At 40.9% G+C, this 20,397-nt stretch overlaps 1 protein-coding gene across 1 annotated transcript in view; it reads right to left on the reverse strand.

Annotated features, from left to right (window-relative positions):
• The window catches only part of RELN (reelin), a 289,052-nt gene that overhangs the window by 234,102 nt on the left and 34,553 nt on the right, over window positions 1-20,397 (reverse strand). Inside the window, exon 2 of the mRNA XM_065628247.1 lies at window positions 6,915-7,025. Coding sequence (XP_065484319.1) covers window positions 6,915-7,025 — 111 coding nt within the window. The remainder of the gene's footprint in view (window positions 1-6,914; window positions 7,026-20,397) is intronic.

Consider the following 20,397-nt stretch of genomic DNA (forward strand, 5'->3'; position numbering starts at 1 on the left):
AAAAACAGGTGTATATAAGACCTGAAAAAACATCACTCCTGAATAAATGTACTTGCTAAATTAGACCAAAATTGGCCCCAACACATCAATTAGCACTTTGGTTTTGAGTATGTAAAACTGTCTCTAAAGGCATTTTCTTGTTTAAAAACTCCAGAGGCCCCTTTACAAGCACCGCCACACCAGAAAATGTTCCTCTGCATCCCAATGCAGCAACCACCTCTCATCTCATCTGCAAAGCATTAAGTTTTGCCTATAGAATTATACATGCAGTATTCAACGCTAACAAATACCAGCAATGTTCCATGTGCCACACTTCTACAGAGGTTCATTCCCCTTTTCAACCTTGACCACATAGACACTAGCCAGAGCTCCAGGTATATTTGAAAGGTGGAAAGCTTGAGTTATTTTACTGTCATCTTCATAACACTCCAAAGACATTTGAAATATATTATGGAGCAGACACCACCACTCACATTTATGTGTGTTGAAGTGCAGAGTAACTCAGGGCTTCTCAGAAGATTAGGTAAAATAGGATTTTGATGTCCAAGAGCTGCTGCCGCCATGGCAGGGGGTTAGGGCAAACTCAACAAGTACAAGAGTTCTTGCAGAAATGAGCAAAAGTGTTCAGGGTGATGGGACAGGTTCAAACTAGACCCAAACTAAGCTAGTTTATGTATTTTCTGAGTAGGCTCCTTCTCCAGGTAGCTTGCTCTTCCATTGGGGCATTGCTGTCTGCCTTACCCAGTTACATGTGGGGAATTTTCCTCAGCAGGTAAAATAGTTGGGGACACAGTTCCTTCTTGGATAAGCATGAGCAATTACTGCTTATGCCATGGTAATGAAAAAATGCTCTGTTAATAAAGCTGAAACCCTTTCCATAAGGCACGTATAATAGTCAACCTCTTGTAGAAATGGTCACCTTTTGGCCATAAAAACATTTAAGTAGTAATTAAACATCATGACACACAAACTTTGAAAATTTTATCATCATTATGGTTTAGTTCCATACCATTTGCAGGGGGGAGTCTCTTAAAACTAAACTCAAATGTAAACTTTCTTGACCAATGTCAGTTTGGCATCAACTCACTATTTAATTGACTGTTAACAAATTCTCCAAGATATGACTTCTATACAGATACTTTATCTTCCTGTTAATTGGTAATTATGCATTGGCAGGAAAAACAGTGTTTCTTTCCAATTATTCCAAAACTCAGTGATTATTTAAACTTTGCTAATTAGCAGCAGAGGGTTGGTACATCTTCTGGGCAAATTGTATTTGATAATCCCTATTAAAATATACATGGCAGTAGTTGACTTGTAACAAACAGAAAAAAAAAAAAAAGTAGCAGTTCAAAGGGTATTAGATACCGCATGAAGCAAATGGGGGCCTATTAAAATTTCCCCAACTGTTCTAATGAGAATGCCGAGGGTCATTTCTTCCTAGTTTACCATCTGTTTGGTTTCTGGCAAATATCTCCAGTGTGAAGGAAAGGTCCTGGAGCCCATTTGGCTTGTCATAAAGTGAACCAGGGATCTACAGCAATTTCAGTGAGTTACAAAACTGCGCTTCAAGAGTGGTAGCATGTACATAGCTGAAATATTTTCTTTTTTTATGGGCTGGCATTTGCTGATTATTCCTTACTTTTTAAAGCTGTGAACAAGCACAGAGAGGCAAAGTCTGAGCAGGAGGGATCAATCACCTCACAAGAAAAATCCAACAGTTGGCCTTTTCCCATCTCACAATTTTAGTGGGGGATATTTTCCTTTATCTGTCAAAATCTGAAAGCAAAACATTGCCCCAGAATCAACAGTGTTAGAACATAAACTGATGCCAAAACCAAGCCTCTGAAGGCTGGAAACCATACGTCCCATCCAGGAACAGTGGAAGCCTCTGATGCCTCCAGCACACAGTCTGGACTGATGCACCAGCAGAGCTGGGGACCATGACCAGAGCATCTTCTGTGGTACCCTCTCTTGGAGATGACACTGTGGTACCCTCTTGGAGATGGCACTGTGGGTGCCCTCCAGCCACCCTGGCACTCTCTCTGCCCTTATTCTTCTGGAGATGAAACCAGCCACATCACCAATGACATCCACCTACAGTCACTCTGCCCGAAGACTGCTCAGGACCAAGGAACTACTTTTATCCTTTTCCCCAATCCCCAACTCACATGGAGCCAGATCAAAACGATCCTTCATACATAAACTGAAAGGGGTTTTTGGTCTTGGTCTGCTATGCAAAGATGTATGTAATCAAAATACCAAGCAGAGGATTATGTAAAAGCTGCCTTAATCCTGTCAAAAGGCAATAGAATAATTTAAAAAGAGCATAAGATATAATGTAATGCCAAGTAAATTATTTCTGGTGATTGCTTTTCCTAAAATTTCCTCTAGGAACTTTATTATTCACAAATTTAAATATTTATAATAATATTTAAATTTTTATAATAATATTTAAAGACTATTTGTAACTATTCAGTTGGGGTTTTTTGTTTTGTTTTGTTTGTTCATCGGTTTTTGTGTTAGTGGGGTTTGTTTGTTTGTTTTTTAAATCCCAGAGACTCGACATATTACTTACAGTGGGTGTGATCACTTTCATGGTATAGAAACAAAGAATTACAAACGAGGAAAGACTGCAAGATGATCTTTCATATTCTATTTTTTGCTTTCTAGCAGATGCAATACCCCTGTTCAGCCACTAAAATATCTTCAGGTAACATCACTCTTATAAAGTAGCCCACAGAGTTAAACAAAAACTAGAATTCACCAGCAATTCATGACCTCACAGTAGAAAGGAGACATATTTTTTAAAAATATAATAAATTACAAGTTGTACAAACCTCCACAGAAAATAAAGCAAAAATTTTCTGTTACCCAATTAGGCCTGTGGCAACTCTTCCCAGTGTAATGACAGCTTTGAGTTTACTGTCTCTACTTAATAGAGTCTATGAACTTTCAAAAGGACCTTTTCCATTGAGGTTGAAAGATTAATGTATATACAAATATTATCATTAAGTCACTTGTTTATTTCACATTTATTAAAAGGTAAACATCAATGTAATAATTATGATTTTGCATACAATTAGGGGGGTGAGGAGCTTAACTATAAAGTCTTACATTTTCCACTGTAGTTTGTAAGAAACTAATTACACCAAACTTAAATTTTAAATAATTTGTCATTTGTGCGTGATGTGAAAATCTACCAGGGAGCTGGAAAGCTTTGGGAAGAACCTGAATATGGAGATGCAGCGTGAGTGGCAGGTCAAAGGCAAGCTTTGATGTGCAGAGCCCAGCATGTCTCTCTGCAAAACCAGCCTGCCAGCCGGGACGACCCCGTGAATGAGGCAGATTCAGGTCCTCAGCACACAGCGCTCCTTACCGGTGCTGAGGGATTACGCTGTAGTCTTCTCCTTTAATTGCAGAAATGCTACTGCGTTCCTTGCTCTCCAGTGCACGTGGCTTTGGAGGAGCTGAGCTGTATTTTCATACTTATCTCACATTACAGACCAGTACCCCTACAAGCCACCAAACCCATTTAACTTTATCTCATTTGCAAGCCATCATTCCTATCAAAACCGCCACTGCATTTGTAGCTTTCTAACACGGTTTTTAACACTCCTGTCTCCCACTTTCCTCATATATTTGGAAGAAGTCAAGCAGTGGGAACCCTCAGTGACTGTATGGACATCCTGGCTGTATGGGAGGGCAGTCTTGGTGGGCCAATAAACCCCAGAGCATGGCCAGCAGGTACCCTAAGCTGCCGAAAAGATGCCAACAAGGACCCTCACAGTCAAAAGTAGAAAAAAGGAAGGACACAGAGGGATGGAGAGCTCCCACAGGAGTCCAAAATGCATCTCCAGAGAGAGAGATGGGGTGTGACAACACCGAGGGGTATCACTGACCATGTGGCTTGAGAGCAGGGGAGATGAAGAGCGGGGTTGCTCTTGAGCCCTCAGCAGGCAATGCTGAAGGACGTGGAAACGGGTCCCACGTATGCACCGCACTGATTAGGAAAGGAGAGTGGAAACGATACTGGAGAGATGCAGCTTAGGGTATTCCGATGTATCAAGGGATCAAGCCAAGAAAGAAATGCTGTTCTTAAAGGGTAGATTTAGGGATCATTTTTTTGCAAAGGATCCTTGCAGCTTGGTTACTGAAATTTCAAGTACACATTTACATTTTATCCTAGTTTTAATTTTAGCTTTACAGTTTTAGTTTTACCTTTATCTGAACCCGGACAATGGCTCATCTTAGGACAAAAGACACTATTAAGCTTTATCCCCAAAAGCTCACCCATTTCTCCCTAAAAGAGTTGTTAGAAGGCTTCCCAAATAAAAATTTCAGCAAGTTTTCACGTCAGTATAATCCCAGAGAGGAAAGCAGGAACTATTTCTTTGGCTACAGAACATATACTGAAAAAGGAAACATAACCCTTAGAATTAACTCTGTTAGCAGTAACGTATTTTATCTTTTTTTTTTTTCTTCAAAGCTTCTTGACATGGTTAGCTGTGATAACTGACAATGATTGTGTCCCCATCAAATGACTTCCTAAATGGGGTAATTAAAAGATTGTAGCCACAATACAATAACTTACAGCACAAAAGACAGATACATGTATGTTGGGAAGACTTCATATTGTCGGGGCAGACTGGAAGATTATGATAATCTAGCATGACCTCCTGTGTAACACAGACAAGAGCATTTCAATTGTAATATTGCAAGGGAGAAAAAACATTCTTCCCTGATCCGTAAGCAACCACTATCAACGCAGTTTCAGAATATTGCTATCTTCAGATTTTAAAGGCCCAGCTTTGGCTCCCCATCTAATCTATGATAAACCACTCAAATCTTCGAATTGAGGCCTCTGAACCTGACATAGTCCTTGACATTTTTAATAAAATAATTTCCAGCAAGCTAAATCTAAACTGAACATCACTATCACCTGCTGAAAAGGAGAAGCAGCTTTCTTGCTAATTGGAAACGATGACATAAACGGATCCAAGGTTTCTGGAGAAAGCACTTTACTTTTTCTTCAGAAAATGGAACAATGCCATTCCCATCTACTATTTCATTAAACAGGATACTGAAAATTGTGGACACCGCTCTTTCTTTCAACTGCAGATGATAGATTTCAAAATAGTTAATTTTTAAAGCTACCACATTGTTTTGAAAAGCAGATGATTTGCATGCTATACGCTTTTTGAAAGAGACCAGCCTTCTCATCTCTCTTTGCAGAACAGAAAGGAAAAGTTTATATAGTTCTCAGTCCTGAGAGGCATCAGTACATCATGGACTGAATATTCACAAAAAATTAAGTTTAAAAGCCATTGATATTTTTCCTTCACTGTTTACTTTTTTACTGTGACTGCAAAGACACTGTGCAAGAGCATTAACTCTTTGAAACATTCAGATTGGGCTTTTTTTCCCCATATATATGCAAGCTTGGGCACTAGCAGTGAAAAACAGCAAAATGAGATTTTTATTTAAAATGTTGCATAACAGCCGTGACACAACTGACCATACTGTTTGCCTACAGAAAGTTCAAAAGAAAGGTCATGGATGGCAGGCGTTTTTCTCTGACATGGATGGAGGCATGCTCGAGATGGAGCAGCAGACCTCCCCGGGGCATGATGTTTGAGAATCTTCATTTACGAGCAAAATGAGGTACCTCCAACCACACACGACTGCTTTTGCATCTCTTTGGCTTTTGTATTTTCCCAGCCTGTAGGTTTTGTTCTTCTTTTGACCTACAGAATGCACGTGTCACCAGTTTAGTTGTTGGTTATTTACCAGTGACTGAATGGTCGAAGTAACACATCAAGAGCTAGAAAATGACCTTTGGCAAGTTAAAAAAGGCCACATATTTTTTCCTGTCACACATCAAATGTTACTTTAACATCTGTCTCAGTGAGACACCCACTTTAACAGCCCTGTTCTACTGATGAAGATACAAATTTAGGGAAAAAACACAGACATACTTTGTAAATGCACAAAGCTATTTAGGTACTTAAAACCTTGCTTAATTTCCATTCTTAAACATTTAGATGTGATTAAACATGACCTGTATACCTTGCCCGGTGAGTTTGTTGCATAGGGCAATGATCTCCCCAAATGCAAGTGCAGCACAATAGGTGTCTCATACAACTGGTATCTATTTCCGTACTTTCAGCCCAGATTGCTTGTTAGTGGTCACTGAGATCCTCCAACTGGAGGAACGCTATTCTTACAATTATTTGTAAGAACATAAAAAATGCTATTATACCAAATAACAAACTGCAGAGGGTATAGCTGTAAATTACTTGTACAAATTTATTTTTAAAAAGTGCTTGTCCTTAGCACAGCTGACCTGGATACTACTGCCAAATGCTACAGCAGAATTTGAAATATATAATAATTCTGCAAAACCTGTCCTACCCTTTTTACTACAATTCTGGTTTTTGTACATTGAAAATAATTGGTTATATAGAACACCTTGACCAGCATTTTGGATTTAAGGAAGACTCTGTTGTTAAGTGAATGGAAAAAGTAGGTTGGTATAAGCTCAAAGCAATTAGTTTTTCAGCCCAAGAACAGCTAGACGCTTTGGGGTAAATGCTTTAGTTTACACCAAATGTCATACCACCTAGAAATGGCTATTTTAACCAGTTTAGCTGCTGAGGTCTTTCTCTCTTAGAATTCATATGATTCAGTACACCAGTACCAGGGCTGAACAAAGATGAAAAAAGTGGAGGAAGAAATAAAAGCTGTCTAAAAGCCATCACTGCCTTATCTCATTGACTCCTGCTGACTTCCATGTATTGTTGATTATTCAGTCTAAATTAACCTGTTTCAGTAACTGTGTTGTTATTGATGTCCTCTGAATGATCAAGTATTCATTACCCTGGCTTGCAGAATATAAATTACAGTGGACTTACCAAATCCAAAAGCACTAGAACCACCAACACTCTGGGAAGCCTGAACACTGGTAGAGGTGTAGAGCCCAGTTACCAGCAAGCCATCAAAGAAGGTACTTGTCGAAATAGTCACTGAAATGAGAGAAATAAAATATGTGTGATTATTTATAACAAGTACTTAAGATCTTATACACATTCTATAAGCAGACTCTTGCCCTTGAATGAGAAGTCATCATTCAGTACAGTGAAATCATTCGAATTCCCCCAATATTTGTGGCACTTCAGTGACTTTAAATTGGCTTTCCCATGTAATTTGCTCAAACAACTTCTTCAGTGTTCAAGCTGCGCGTGCCAAGTTTCAGTATGCTCCTGTACCATTTCCTCAGGGAAGAAAGAAAATTGACTGGTTTAGAGGTAAACAACTGGCATTTATTGGTGTTTGACTCAGCTTTTATTCCTAAATGAACCATAAGTCATGTACCAGTAATCATATGCAGCAGGAACCAGACACAGATTGAGCATTACAACAGGATCCAAAATGAACATCAAAGGGTGGTCATGGACATCACTGCTTGGGAAGTTGCCTGGGCTAGAAGCACAAAACTATACACTAATCACACAATGAGTTAGTAAAATGTAGGATTGGAATATATGGTTTGTAAGTAATTGTCAAGATATTAGAATATAGTAAAAGCAATGAAATAAGCAGGATTATGGTATTGTTCTTGCTGGACTTAAATAGAGTGGTTATCATACATATTGTACTATTATATACTTAAGCTGTATGGGCATCTGAGTCATTACAGAGCATGTGTTTCAAAAACTCATTAATATATTTTTAGGAGATTCTTAGATATTAGCAGTAAATTAATCATCCAAATAGCATCTACAAGTAACAGTGGGATCTATATATTCTTTGTTAGAACTGACAAATATTGCAATATTTATTTACTTCTTGCAAACACTATTTCTCACATTTTTACTTTGGTATCTTTCAGAATGTATCATGGTATGCTGAACATCAGCTTCAGTGGTTCTATCTTGGAAAGACCTAAATTATTAAGTGATAGGTTAAGGTTTTTCCTATTAGATAAATGCGATATCCTCTATGGCCAGAATGACTCCTCTAATCCTACAGCAGTATGCAACCTTCTTTACTTCATAATAATCTCCTGCCCATTTCTAATTTTTTTTTTTAAATATTCTAATGCTAGGTTGCATACCTCTGAATTGAAAATTTGAACTAGGAAATTTTACAAAAATGAATTAGATAGCCTTATAGAGGGGTAAATTTTCTTCTCTGTCTCACCTTCATCTGTTTAACATCATCCTTTTCTACATCATTTGTTGTAAATCTTTACCCATACCTATTTAAACGTGGGTAAACTGTGTCACAAATTGCATTGCTATTGAATAACACTTAAACCCCAAACAAACAAACCCCAACAACAACAAAAAACCCACAAAAAACCAAAACATACCACCAAAACCCCCCTGTATTGCCAGGGCAAAGGACCTGCCAGGAGATCCACACAAAAAGATCTCCCTGCTGAAAGAGAGTCCTGTGACTTGTAGCCTTGTATGCTGAATCTATATCAAGATCTTAGTTACCACGCTAGTTCTGCTTTCATACTTTAATCCTTTCCCCCTCCCCCTTAACACACAGAGATCAGCGATTGACGGGGACTGCTGATAAACTCTGATCCCTCCCTACATCACGTTCCACCTCCCTATATTGCACTCCCTTGCCGGAAACACCATGAGCCAGTCAGTGGCTGGGTAAGCGAAGCAAGGTATCGCAAGGTGACTGATAGCACATCCACTGGTGATACACATCCCCCAGCTGGGGTTTTTAAATCCCAGACATTAGTCGTTCCATCTGGGCTACATATCGACTTAAACTTACTATTAAATATCTAAAGAACATGCTAATATTATCAGGGGCTTTAGTTGTTCTGAGCAGGGGAGCAATATTTACCATGTTTAACTTATTTTTCAACTCTTTATCTTCCTTTCTTTGATTATTCAATAGCATACCGAATAATTCCTGAATCCAACTTTTCTGCTCCTATGACTCCATATTTCAGTCTTTTGCATTAGAAACTTCCCTGAACGCAGATGCAAGTTCAGAGCCATATGCTCAGTTTTTAAGCAGAGGCCATTTCTGGGGTATATGTTAAAAGAACAGCAAAAGAGTCCAGATTTTTAGAAAATAAGTATAATGGAGAGGGAAAAAAAAAAAAAAATCAAACAATTAATTCTTCCTGCATTTGATGATGAAGGAGTAAATAAAGCAGAACCTTTTCTTCCCTTTGTGCTTTTAGGCCAACAAAGAGGCAAAACACATGTTGAAAAAATATGCCTATGTGTTATTTTTTAAGACTTGGCAAAACAGCCAGTGAAAAGCACTGAGAGAAGGGCACAGGGCCAGTGCTTTGCTGCCATTTTGTTTCCCTGTGGGGAAGCATCTTATTCTTTACTGAATGGGATATAATGCAAAATCCTACTGTGAACAGGTGACCAGTTTCTCTCTGTGAAAGAAGTGATATTTTACAATGCCTATATTTGATTTTGGACATATTTGTGTGATTGTCAACCCTCATTTTACATGAGCATGTAATAGGTCAATTTTTATTGTTGAAAAATTTCCAACGCAGTATGGCTCCCTCATTAAGCTTCTGGGAAACTGCACAATGCCTTTAGCACATTTTTTAAAAACAGAGCACTAGGCTGTTATTATACACGTGTCATACATTTCAGAATAATTTCATAGTTCTCTAAGAGGAAAAAAATTAATCATGACATTCTCAGTGATGATTTTTTTTCTCTACCCAGTGGTGAAATACATCAAATTCCCATAAAATGAAAGAAAACACAATCCAAGCCAAGTGTTAATGACCAATAACAAGAAAGCTGTGCTAATGCACAGCCCGGCAACAGGACTGTGATTTTATGTTGGGACTAGGGCTTGTTCCTGAGGGCTCTCAGCTGCCCCTTCCAAGAGCAACCTGAAGGTCCCTCTGAGATCCCCTCCACCAGGCTTTGTTTCTGCCTGTACACTGGTTCATGCACTACATTATATGTAGTTGATGCCCAACATCTGGCACTTCAGGAGCAAGGACCAATGCCAATACCCACCCAGACCTTGGAAAACATCTGGAAGGGCACAGCTGGACAGAGCACCCAGGACTGGGCAGTCAAGTGGGGCCCTGGCGCAGCCCCCCCACAGCACCCAATGGGTGACACAGCAATGAGTCTCATCTACAAGCCCAACCAGGCTCTGCTCTATCTCCCACAAAGCCCTTCCTTGCGAGGAGAATTTGGGTGAGTGAAGAGGTGAGGAGCCCTTCTCAGCCCTGGGGACTGCTCAGCCAGGCACAGGGGTGCCAGACCCTGCTCCCCCCGGCCAGGGCAGCACCCCACAACCAGCCCTCCTGGCTGCTGCCCTGAGGAGAGCGGGAAGCCCCAGTTTCACTTCTCTCACCCTACACACCAGGGATGAGAAGGGAGCTTGTGGACAGCCCACGGGAGCAGGTAGCCCGTGTACAGTTGTACGTAGGAAGCCCTCGGCTGACTTGAAATGGCCCAGCAAGAGGAACAGAGAACATCTTCCCAAGAAATGCAGGAGGGCTGCGCTGGGAACAACCTACTGATCAGGCAACAGCACACTGCAAATATTAAAGGCAAAGCTGATAACATCTACTTTAAAAGTTGTCCAACATTTCCTTCTATTTTCAGTTCCTGACGTCTTTGCCAATTTTCACCCTCTTGGGCTTTTTTTTTTTTTTCCATGGTAAGAGTCTGTCTCAGACCGATTTAGTTATTTAAGAGAAAAGGAATTTCAGTCAAAACACTTCATTCATTTCTGAAGTGAGGTTAGAGCAAAACATTGTGCTGCCCTGGCTGAAAAATTCCAGTGTCCTTTGCTTTCAGCAGCTCTTCCACTCTGAAGTGCGAGAGCTGTCCTCCAAATTTGGACAAATTATATTAAATCTTTACACACAAAAATACAAATCAAAAAAAAAAAAAATCACACGTGCTCAGATACATTTTCATTTTTAGCATCTAAATATTTCTGGAAATCCTGTCCTCACTTAGCACTTTTAGAGCACTTACTGACTAATAGAGCTCACTTTAAAAAGTCCCATGAAATACATTTCAGTCCAGAAATACTGCTTTGTTGGAGAAGAGGTGCTTCATGGGGCTATCATTTCCAATGATTTTTTGATGTGAGAAATGTCTCCATTTTAAAGCAGGAAGTCACGTCTGCCGGTTGGAAAGAAGTGGGGAAAAGAGAGGGATCCTAATCAAAAGTTTAAGCCTTCTGATGAGAAAACATCAATTGAGCAGAATCTCGCTTCTCAAAAAGCTGAAAAATGTGCAAAATGTGATGAAAGTCAAGTTGCTGCTAAAGTTTGATCATTACCATCCACATGAGGGCAGAGGGACAGTGAGTGAACTGCGGTGGGGAAGGTGGTAACACTGGAACCAGTACAGGGAATAGGGAAGAGGCACTTTTTGGAGAACAACTGGGGGAAGAGAGGACCACGGCTTGGCAAATCAGCAGAGAGGAGGTGACAGAAGGGAGAAGATGCAATCTGCAGCTGTGGCCTGGAAACCCTGAAGGAGACGTTCAGTACTAGGGACTGGCACAGTGACTGTGAGGAGAGACCAGACGCAAAACCACTTGTAAAACGCAACAACGAGGTGTAGGTCAGCCTTGCACACTGGTTGACAGCCAGATGACAACCCACTACGCAGCTCTTACTTTGCATCTCAATCAAGTGAACAATGTATGCACAGTGGATGTGAAACCTTCCTGTCCATGAATTACTGGATAGGAATACACAGGTAAGGTGGATAACTTCAGTTTACTTTGTAAAAGCCTAGGAAGTGGCTCCATGAAAACAATCATATCAGAGCTGGGAATGCCACAGAAGTAGCCTCCACTTTGCCCTACCCGTCTTTCTGTAAAATGGTTGTGGACACTTCCCCCCCCGCCCCCCCAACCTGTATTTCTGAGAATCACAAGGTTCCCAGTTCAGTTTTCCAGCCAAAAAAACAAACGTGGAGAGCTGCTGACGGCAGCCCCCTGCGCGCCCAGCACACACCAGCTGCTGCGCTCGCCTGGAGCCGCTACAGAGCGCAGCTAAGAGAGCAAGCAGGCTGGCCCCATCCTGCCAACACCACCGTCTCCCGGGAGCTTTGGGGTGCTATTTCCTCGGGAACGGAGGGGATGAGGCAATCCCTCTCCAGAGACGCCTCACACTTCCCACAACAGGTGTCTGCAGGAGCCCTGGAGCTGGTGCCTCCCGTGGGACGAGGAGCAGCGGTGCCTCCGGCGATGCCGGGAGCTGACATGTCTTGGGGAGGAAAAGGGTCAGGAAGAAGGAGGCTGGCAAGGATGCTGCTGAAATTGTACCACGGGTGGAGGTAGCAGCATAACAGAAGAGACAAAGTGAGTTTTGAACTTGGGTTATTTTCAGATATTTCTGAGAAACTCATGTTCTTCTTATGAACATCATTTTCACTCTGTTTCCAGTGTTACATGCTACACATAATATACACAATATTATAGAAATCTATGAATCTGTGTAAGTAATTGCATAAAATTTGCCCTATGTTCTCTCAAGGAAAAGGACGAGATGTAGAAATACAGCTATGACACATAAAACAGCATGAGTGGAGATTTAACAGAGGTCGGGAAAGAATTAACGAAGGCAAAAATCTTTGAAGCCCTGTATGCTGTTTATGTGAGTTAGGACACATAGCAGCGGTGTAAAAATGCACTCTTGTATATCATGAGCAAAGCAGAAAATAAGTTTGGTATGTGAAATAGATCACCACAGAGAGTGGACTTCCCAAAATGAGACTTCCCTGCATCAAAGCAAGGACAGGCATCTTTTTAGGTTCTTCTCAAGGTTGAAGGCAGTTCCTTATAATACTGTGCATCATTGCACACCTGAGCCACGGCTAGAAACTTCCCTCTTAGGAAATAAATTACTTATACTGAAGTTATTTTGGTTTTTTGCTTGACTCCTCAAAAAATATATCGGTCTCCAGGTAATGCAAGTCAGGTGTGCAATGGCACAGTTCAGAGCGGCCTCTGTTCCTTTGCAGTGCCACGGCTTTCAAGAGACTGCAAAAAGAAATGGAGACTAACATCACGTACAGCAAGGGCTGCCACCGTCACACCACATTCAGAGCCAAGCAAAGCTTAACACTTCTTAAAACAGCCAGCCGTGGGAATGCAATCGAAGGCAGACTACTTAGGACCAGCCAAGCTTACATGTTTGCACGCAAACACCGACTCCCTTACGCAGCTCAAAGGATCAGGAAGAAGGGCTGACTCCTGAACAAATTAGAGGATTCACCTGGGAGACCAGCGCAGAGACACTCCATCCTCTGAATCTCATTTTCTGCTGCCTCATCAGCAAATTCTGGGTTTGGTTAAACTGCAGCCATGCCAATCCTGTAGGCACTAGGCATACAATGTGCCAGCAGAATGACAAAAGGCTCATCAAAGCCAACACACGTTCCCTGGTAACCACTCCCAAACATCTCTCTGCCCAGCATCTGGCAGCGGTCACAACTGTTGTCACTCTTGTTTAAAATCACCTGCTATATAGCGTGCTCCGCCTCATGCCAGAGCTGTCACCTGGTGCTGCACGTTCTCTCCACAGCTGAGAGAGGCACCATCTCTTTGCAGTCGGCAGAGAAGAGACAGCTCTGCCATTAGCAGGTTCCCACCACACCATCAGGAATGGTGAGAGGCCGCACCACAGCAAGGTCTCACGCTACCCCCAGCACCGGCCTCATCAGCTCAGAGATGGAGCTGGGACAGGGCAACAGCAGCCCAGCGAGCGTGAGGAGCTCCAGCAGTGGCACGTGCCATGGCTATCTGAGCCTCAGCATCTCCTGGCCAACATGACATGATCTAAAGCCCACACTGGGCTCCTTCCATTCTGAGTTTTCCCGTCTCTGGCTTTGTTTACAATAGCTTTAAAAGTAGAAATGAAGCGGTGCTGCCAGAGTGGGTTTCTGGACTCATCACCTGCAGTCTCGGCAAGCTGGGAGGGGTTTGTGCAAGAGATGAACCAACACATGGAAGATGTTCTTCATCCCTTCCCAAGCTGGTCCCCTCTTTTAGGCAATGGTGCCTCTATGCTACTGTCACAAAATGCCAAACACAAGCGTCCCAAGTGTAAACCCATCCCAGCACATAGTGCCGTCTTACAGGGCACAAATAATACTAAGTCCAAATCTTTAAAATACCAGACCACCCCCGAAATATCAACTACAGATGACACTGTTAGTAAGAAGAGAATAAGCCCTGATGCCTTATTTAAAAGTATAGTGTTTAGACACTGCAGTGACAAGAAAGCTATAAATACTCAGGTAGAGTTCTAGAGGTGTGCATTCAAAAGTGTGCTCATAAATGTATTTGTAAATTAATGGTGGAGCAAGCATTCTTACAAGGATCCAGAAACTGTATACACTTAATTGCATTCAGAACCTTAAATTCCTTTTTTTTTTTACTAATTAAAAAACCACAAAAAACCTAGTAACATATATGTTGACATCAAACTAACCTTTACTGCTCACAGAAATAATTTGCTTTCAAAAGAAACCAAAATCTATGAATTCATAGTTATGCAGCAGTTTCAAATATGAATGCCAGACAGATACCCCAAAACAGTGCGAATCACAGGTCTATACCTCACCCAGCAAAAACAAAAGCAGAAAACCCATGGGATTCTTACTCATACTCGTTTTGATTTTCCCCAGGTAGGTAGCTGGGATAAATCAAAACAGAAAGACATTTCGGCATGGGTAAATAAACAGGTATAGCCAGGGGACACCACTCTTACAACTGAAAGCATTCTCAATTAACTAATGGTTTTCCACAGCCCACACCAAAGCACTAAGCTCACAAGAGCACACCACTGAACTTTTCTTGAAAATGGGCTGATGGTGTGTTGAACAGCACCATCTCTAACCTGTGATGCCTTCACCAATAACTCCAGTTACCAATAGCTCTTGGGAGGAGGGGAATAAAAATGCACAAGTTTTGAACCTTGCTCTAGACAGCTTAAAATCAGATCTGGTATTGCTTTATGTTACAGTACTAGTTTCGGTGGTTCTACCCCATGCTCCATCAAATCTCTGTCTCCATAGCTTTTCGGTTCCTTTCCTAAATTGGTAATGAGCAACAGAGAACTGAAAATAGATTGCAGATGTGTGGCAAGATGTCAGTAACATGATATATAGAGACATCATTTGTCATTGATGCAAAGAGTAGCCTTGTCAAAGAACTATTTGCAGAGACACTACTTATAACATCTTTTTGAAAGTTCATATCAAGACAGTGACAATGACATCAGCAGCAGTATAAGCAGTGTTTATTCTTATATACCTAAACTAGAACAGATTGGTCACATTCTTTACAAGGTCTGAGATGCTACAAGTAAAGAGTCCAATGGTTAGACCCGTGAACAGACTCAGGCACCTAAAACAGGTGCACGATTCCAATATTAGACCCAAGAGCCTAACTCCTCATGCATAAAAATCCCTAACTTAAATATGTTTCTAACCACACACAAAGCCACCAGAAACTGTCATGCTGAGCAGTGAGGTGCTTTGTTCCAGCTGGCATCACCAAACGTGATGGCACAGCCCAGAGACCTGGCAGAGGAGAGATAAGACTGGTTGCTGACATAGCGGTCTGCTTCCGAACCAACAGATGGGTAATTAAGGCTCTCACCTAGGTAAGAAGATTCATACCTGAATTTACCAAGCAAATATCCTAAAATATTTTAAACCCCAGTGTCTGTGTGGCCCAGTCACTGTCCCTCCACTACAGGCATTGCATTTTGAATGGGAAAAGTGAACACCAGCTGGCACAGAGAGAGGCTTGTTCTCTATTCCCAGGGTTGGGACAGCCTTCTTGGAAGGAGGAGATGGAGGTTTCAGCCACTGTCCCAGTGAATATGTGCTACTGCTATATAAAGCTCCTGAGAACATCATATCTATTTATGTCACCCCATTTAGCCTGTAAATCTCACGCTAATGTTGATATCTAAAACAGGCCAGATGAATCACACTTGAGAAATGCCCAATTCTCCCCACTGACTATAAAGGGAGCCTAAACTGTAAAGCTCAGCTGTAGATGTTAACACTGAAGATGTCCAAACTGAGGTGAACTCCACCAAGAGGCACACAGAGGAACTTAATTATCCAACTTCTATTTAGATGTCCAGCTATCACCCACGTCAGAGGGAGCTGAGCAGGAATTAAGCATCCCAGCACCCAGAGCTCACCCGAGGACACTGGAGACAATTACTATCTTTATCTTCTTTCTTGTGCCATGCCAAATATATAACTAATGCTTAGCAACTTAGCGAGCACTGTTGTAGCACTGAGAGATCCAATGGATATCAGCAAATGTCTGTTACTCCATTTGATAACTCGCAGAGCCCTGAACAGCATTAATGAAGTTTAAGCAGTAAAAACAATCTGGATATGAAACAAAATCCGTTTCACAAAAATGTACATCAGCTATGTCTCTAAAAAGGGTGTCTAGCAGAAGGTGCCAACAGTCAAAATTCAACCACTAAATTATATTGCATACAATTGCCAAAACAAGAATGCTCATCTAAGCATTATCTCCTATAATGACTAATGAGGACTGCCTTTTATAGTTTCTGTTTATGTAACACAAGCCAAATCATATTATTTTTTAAAATTCACCTCAGTGCAACAAAATATTGTTGAAATGAGAGTTAGCAACATAACCAACATATGCTTTAACAGTAACTACATGATGGTTCGACTTAAATAATTGTGAAACATATTTTGCCAGTCATAGTGTATTACTTCTCTCCAAAGCCCCAGGAGCAGATGGGAAGAGTACCAGGGTCATTCCTAGACCCCATCAGCTACAAAGGGTATGAAGTAAGCCTGGTTGCTGGTCTATGTAGGAACAGTTTTGTGTCCTTATTCAGCAATCACCAATCTCCTTATTAAGTTTCAAATTCAAATTTTGTCATGCTTCTATGAAATATGCCAACATAAGGTTTTTATTGAAAACAGATTAAACGTTATTGCGATTACCTTTTTATCACTCTAAGCCTGAGAATATTGACCTCTGTTTTGAAGTCTAACCTTATTTTTCATGCCTTTCAAGTTTATGTGAGGTTGCCTGTTTGATACTCATACATGAAAATTTCATATTGTTGGCTGTGCTCTCAATAAATTATTTAGAAGGTCTGAATATTACTGCAGTGTTCAGATTTTCAGAAGAGTTTGGTAAAACCCTTTGTTTTGCTGTCCTCGAAAGACAAACAGCTACTCAATACCCACCTAACAATAGCATGAAAAAATAAAATGAAGGCTATCTTGGAAGCCAGCATAATTATCAACTGGGAATTTACTATAACTCAGTAAAACATTTGCAGGAACTTTTGTCTTAATTTTAGCTAAGGAAGCACGCCAACTAAAACCAGGCCATTGAAGATGTTTACCTCAGGCTAAAATAATACAAATCCTCTTATGGACACATGAATTATGATAAGCAAATATAGTGAAGTGCATGAGTTTGAGTGATACTGGAGGATAAGCAAATATCTTCCAATCAAAATACACACGTGCAATGTTCTTCCATAACTACTCATCTGTAAAATAAAATATAAGCCTAGATAAATACAGGACAATAGGTCTTTTTCTAAATATCCTGAAAGAAATTCCCTACAGTTTGCATCCTTCAATTACATTTTGTATAGCGTTATTAAAAAAAAAAAAAAAAAAGAAAAGCCAGAAAAGCCAGGTCACTTTCTTCCTTGCTTTAGAACATCTTTAATTTGCCCTAGAAACACACTGAAATCTTAAACACAGGTCACTGAAAGCCTGCTTGTTACTCTCAAAGTGTGTAAATAATGTTTATCCAAGTCCTAATGTACTGCAAAGTTATACTGGTGCATTATAAAATTTAATACCTATTTTCTAGTAGCGGTGCAAGTGTGACAGTGGTTGCATGGTGGTGCACACAACCCATGTTGCCTACTTTCAAAAGCTTTCAATGCTGGATTTTTTTAACATGTTCTAGAGAGCAGAAACTCCGAATTGCAGAGCACCGTTAGCTGAAATACAAGAGCTCAGGTGCCAAAATTCACTTCAGCTGCTCAAAGATGGGTACATTCTGAGGGACTCCAAGGAGAACACAGGGAGGCAGCGAGTGCAGCACAGGCCGAGCGGCAAACTCCTGCCTCGTGGACTGGCAGGCAGGGGCTGGGATGCTGCGTGTTATCACAAACAGCACTACGTGCATCTAGGCAACTGAATTATCCCACTGGGCTGACCAAAAGTTCCTTCCGCCCTAGCTGTCCTGGCTCCAGCCACCTGCAGATGCTTTGAGAGGATTACAAGAAACGGGGCACGCAGAGAACGAGCCCTGCATCCCCTGCACGTGTGCTCCCACCTCAAGGTATGCTGAGGTGACAGAACACTGGAACAGGCTGCCCAGGGGGGTTGTGGATTCTCCTTCTCTGGAGACATTCAAAACCCGCCTGGACGCCTTCCTGTGTAACCTCACCTAGGGGTTCCTGCTCCGGCAGGGGGATTGGACTAGATGATCTTTCGAGGTCCCTTCCAATCCCTAACATTCTGTGATTCTGTGATTCTGTGATTGTGGCATATAGTAATCATCAATGAACCATTAAAGTGTTCATTTAAATAACTGTATTTGTACTTTTACAGCTTTATATGGAAAGAAGTTCCATAATTTAACTATAGGGAAAACCTCTCTTTTCTGTAAATTCTTGCATTTTCAGTAACAGTGAAAGGTTTTTGTTTTATTAACAGCATTCAACATTTATAGACATCTTTCATATCTCCCTCAACCATACCTTTTCTCAAACTAGTGATACTAAATTAAGTTTCCAATTGCACAGGAAGATGTTCCTTCTCTCTCATCATCTACTTTTACTGTGAAGTTTCCAAGCAGAGGCCATCAAATCTGCCCATAACACTGAAATCTGAGTATGTCATTGTACCGCACACCCAGTGGCAAAATGATGCTGGCCCTTTTACTCTTCACTCCTTTCCTTGTACATCCTAAGGTTCAATTGGTCTTCTATTGAGTCATGCTTAGCACAGAAATGATGTTGACATTCACTCCCAATATCCTGTCCCACACATTCTGCATTATTTTCCCTGTGTTTCCACACACTCACCCACCCGCCTTCTTTTTAATAGTAACACAGCTGTACATTTGACTATCTTGAACAGTATGGTATATGATGCTCTTAAGCCCTCACGATCACTTTGACCATGCTTATCTTCAGGCGTCAAGCCATGACAATGACACTGCTGCTTCAGCTTCGGTTCTCCCTCCTCACAGTTGTGTCCCTGTGTGATATTATTCAAGTGAAAACTGGCATAATCTTATAGTTTAGATCATGAACAAGAGACAGCAATAAAGTTTCTGACTCCATTTATCTTTAATATATTCACGCTTATCTTCCTTAAACCAGAGATTAACAGGATTGCTTAATGGACCGCAGCAGTAAGAGACCTTAAATAACCTGGTGGTTTGCCATCTAAATATATTGGGCATCCAATACCGCAGCTGCACATTATACGTGCAGATTTTTGTTTTAACGCCAGACTGGGGATTCATCTGCCTGGACATGAGTGTGGAGAATGTCGTCCTCCTCACCCAAACCACTCATCTCACAGTCCTTTCTACACAACAGACCTACCCAGTGGAGTCAGCAGTGTCTGTCACAGCCTGTCCAGCCCCAAAGTAGACACCGAGTCAGGCTCTGCGAGCGCTGGCTACAGCTCCCTGGGGAGCAAGGGGCTGAGAGTGCACAAGAGTCCTGATCAGAAAGGCAAAATTAAAGAAAATGAGTACAGGAAAGTAAAGACTGAAATGCACTGAGAGTTACTGAGAACCATGAGCAGAAGTAGGATCAAAATGCATGATACTGATTATTATGGGAACAAGACATAAGAGTTTAAAAATATTATTTAATTTTGTATGTATGATTCATGCGACAAAACAATTCTGGTTAAGCAGTCCCTCATTTAGTTGGCACAGAATGCTATCAAAAAAAAAAAAAAGCTAGACAACTCCCATCTAAAACCTGGAACATAACTACAAAATAGTCTAGAGATTGATTGACATATTAAGTTAAAGCAGACAGGATGGAGCAAATGAGGATTCATATGGGAAAAAATATAGTAGGGTTTATACTAAATATAAAGTAGTATTTATACTGAATTCTGGCACATAAATGATGACTGGACTGTGACAAATCTTTATACAAACCTTTGACCATACATGGTATATTAATATTGCAATGTCTAATCAATGAAAAATACTTATTTCTAAGGGTTCAAATCAGAAAAACATGGAAAAGAATGTGAAAAAAAAAATCAAAACAAACATTCACATGTTCCTTGACATTTAAAAACACATCTAATGAAAACTGAGCCAAAGTAA

Source organism: Caloenas nicobarica, chromosome 1 (genome assembly GCF_036013445.1).
Source record: "Caloenas nicobarica isolate bCalNic1 chromosome 1, bCalNic1.hap1, whole genome shotgun sequence".
NCBI lineage: Eukaryota > Metazoa > Chordata > Aves > Columbiformes > Columbidae > Caloenas > Caloenas nicobarica.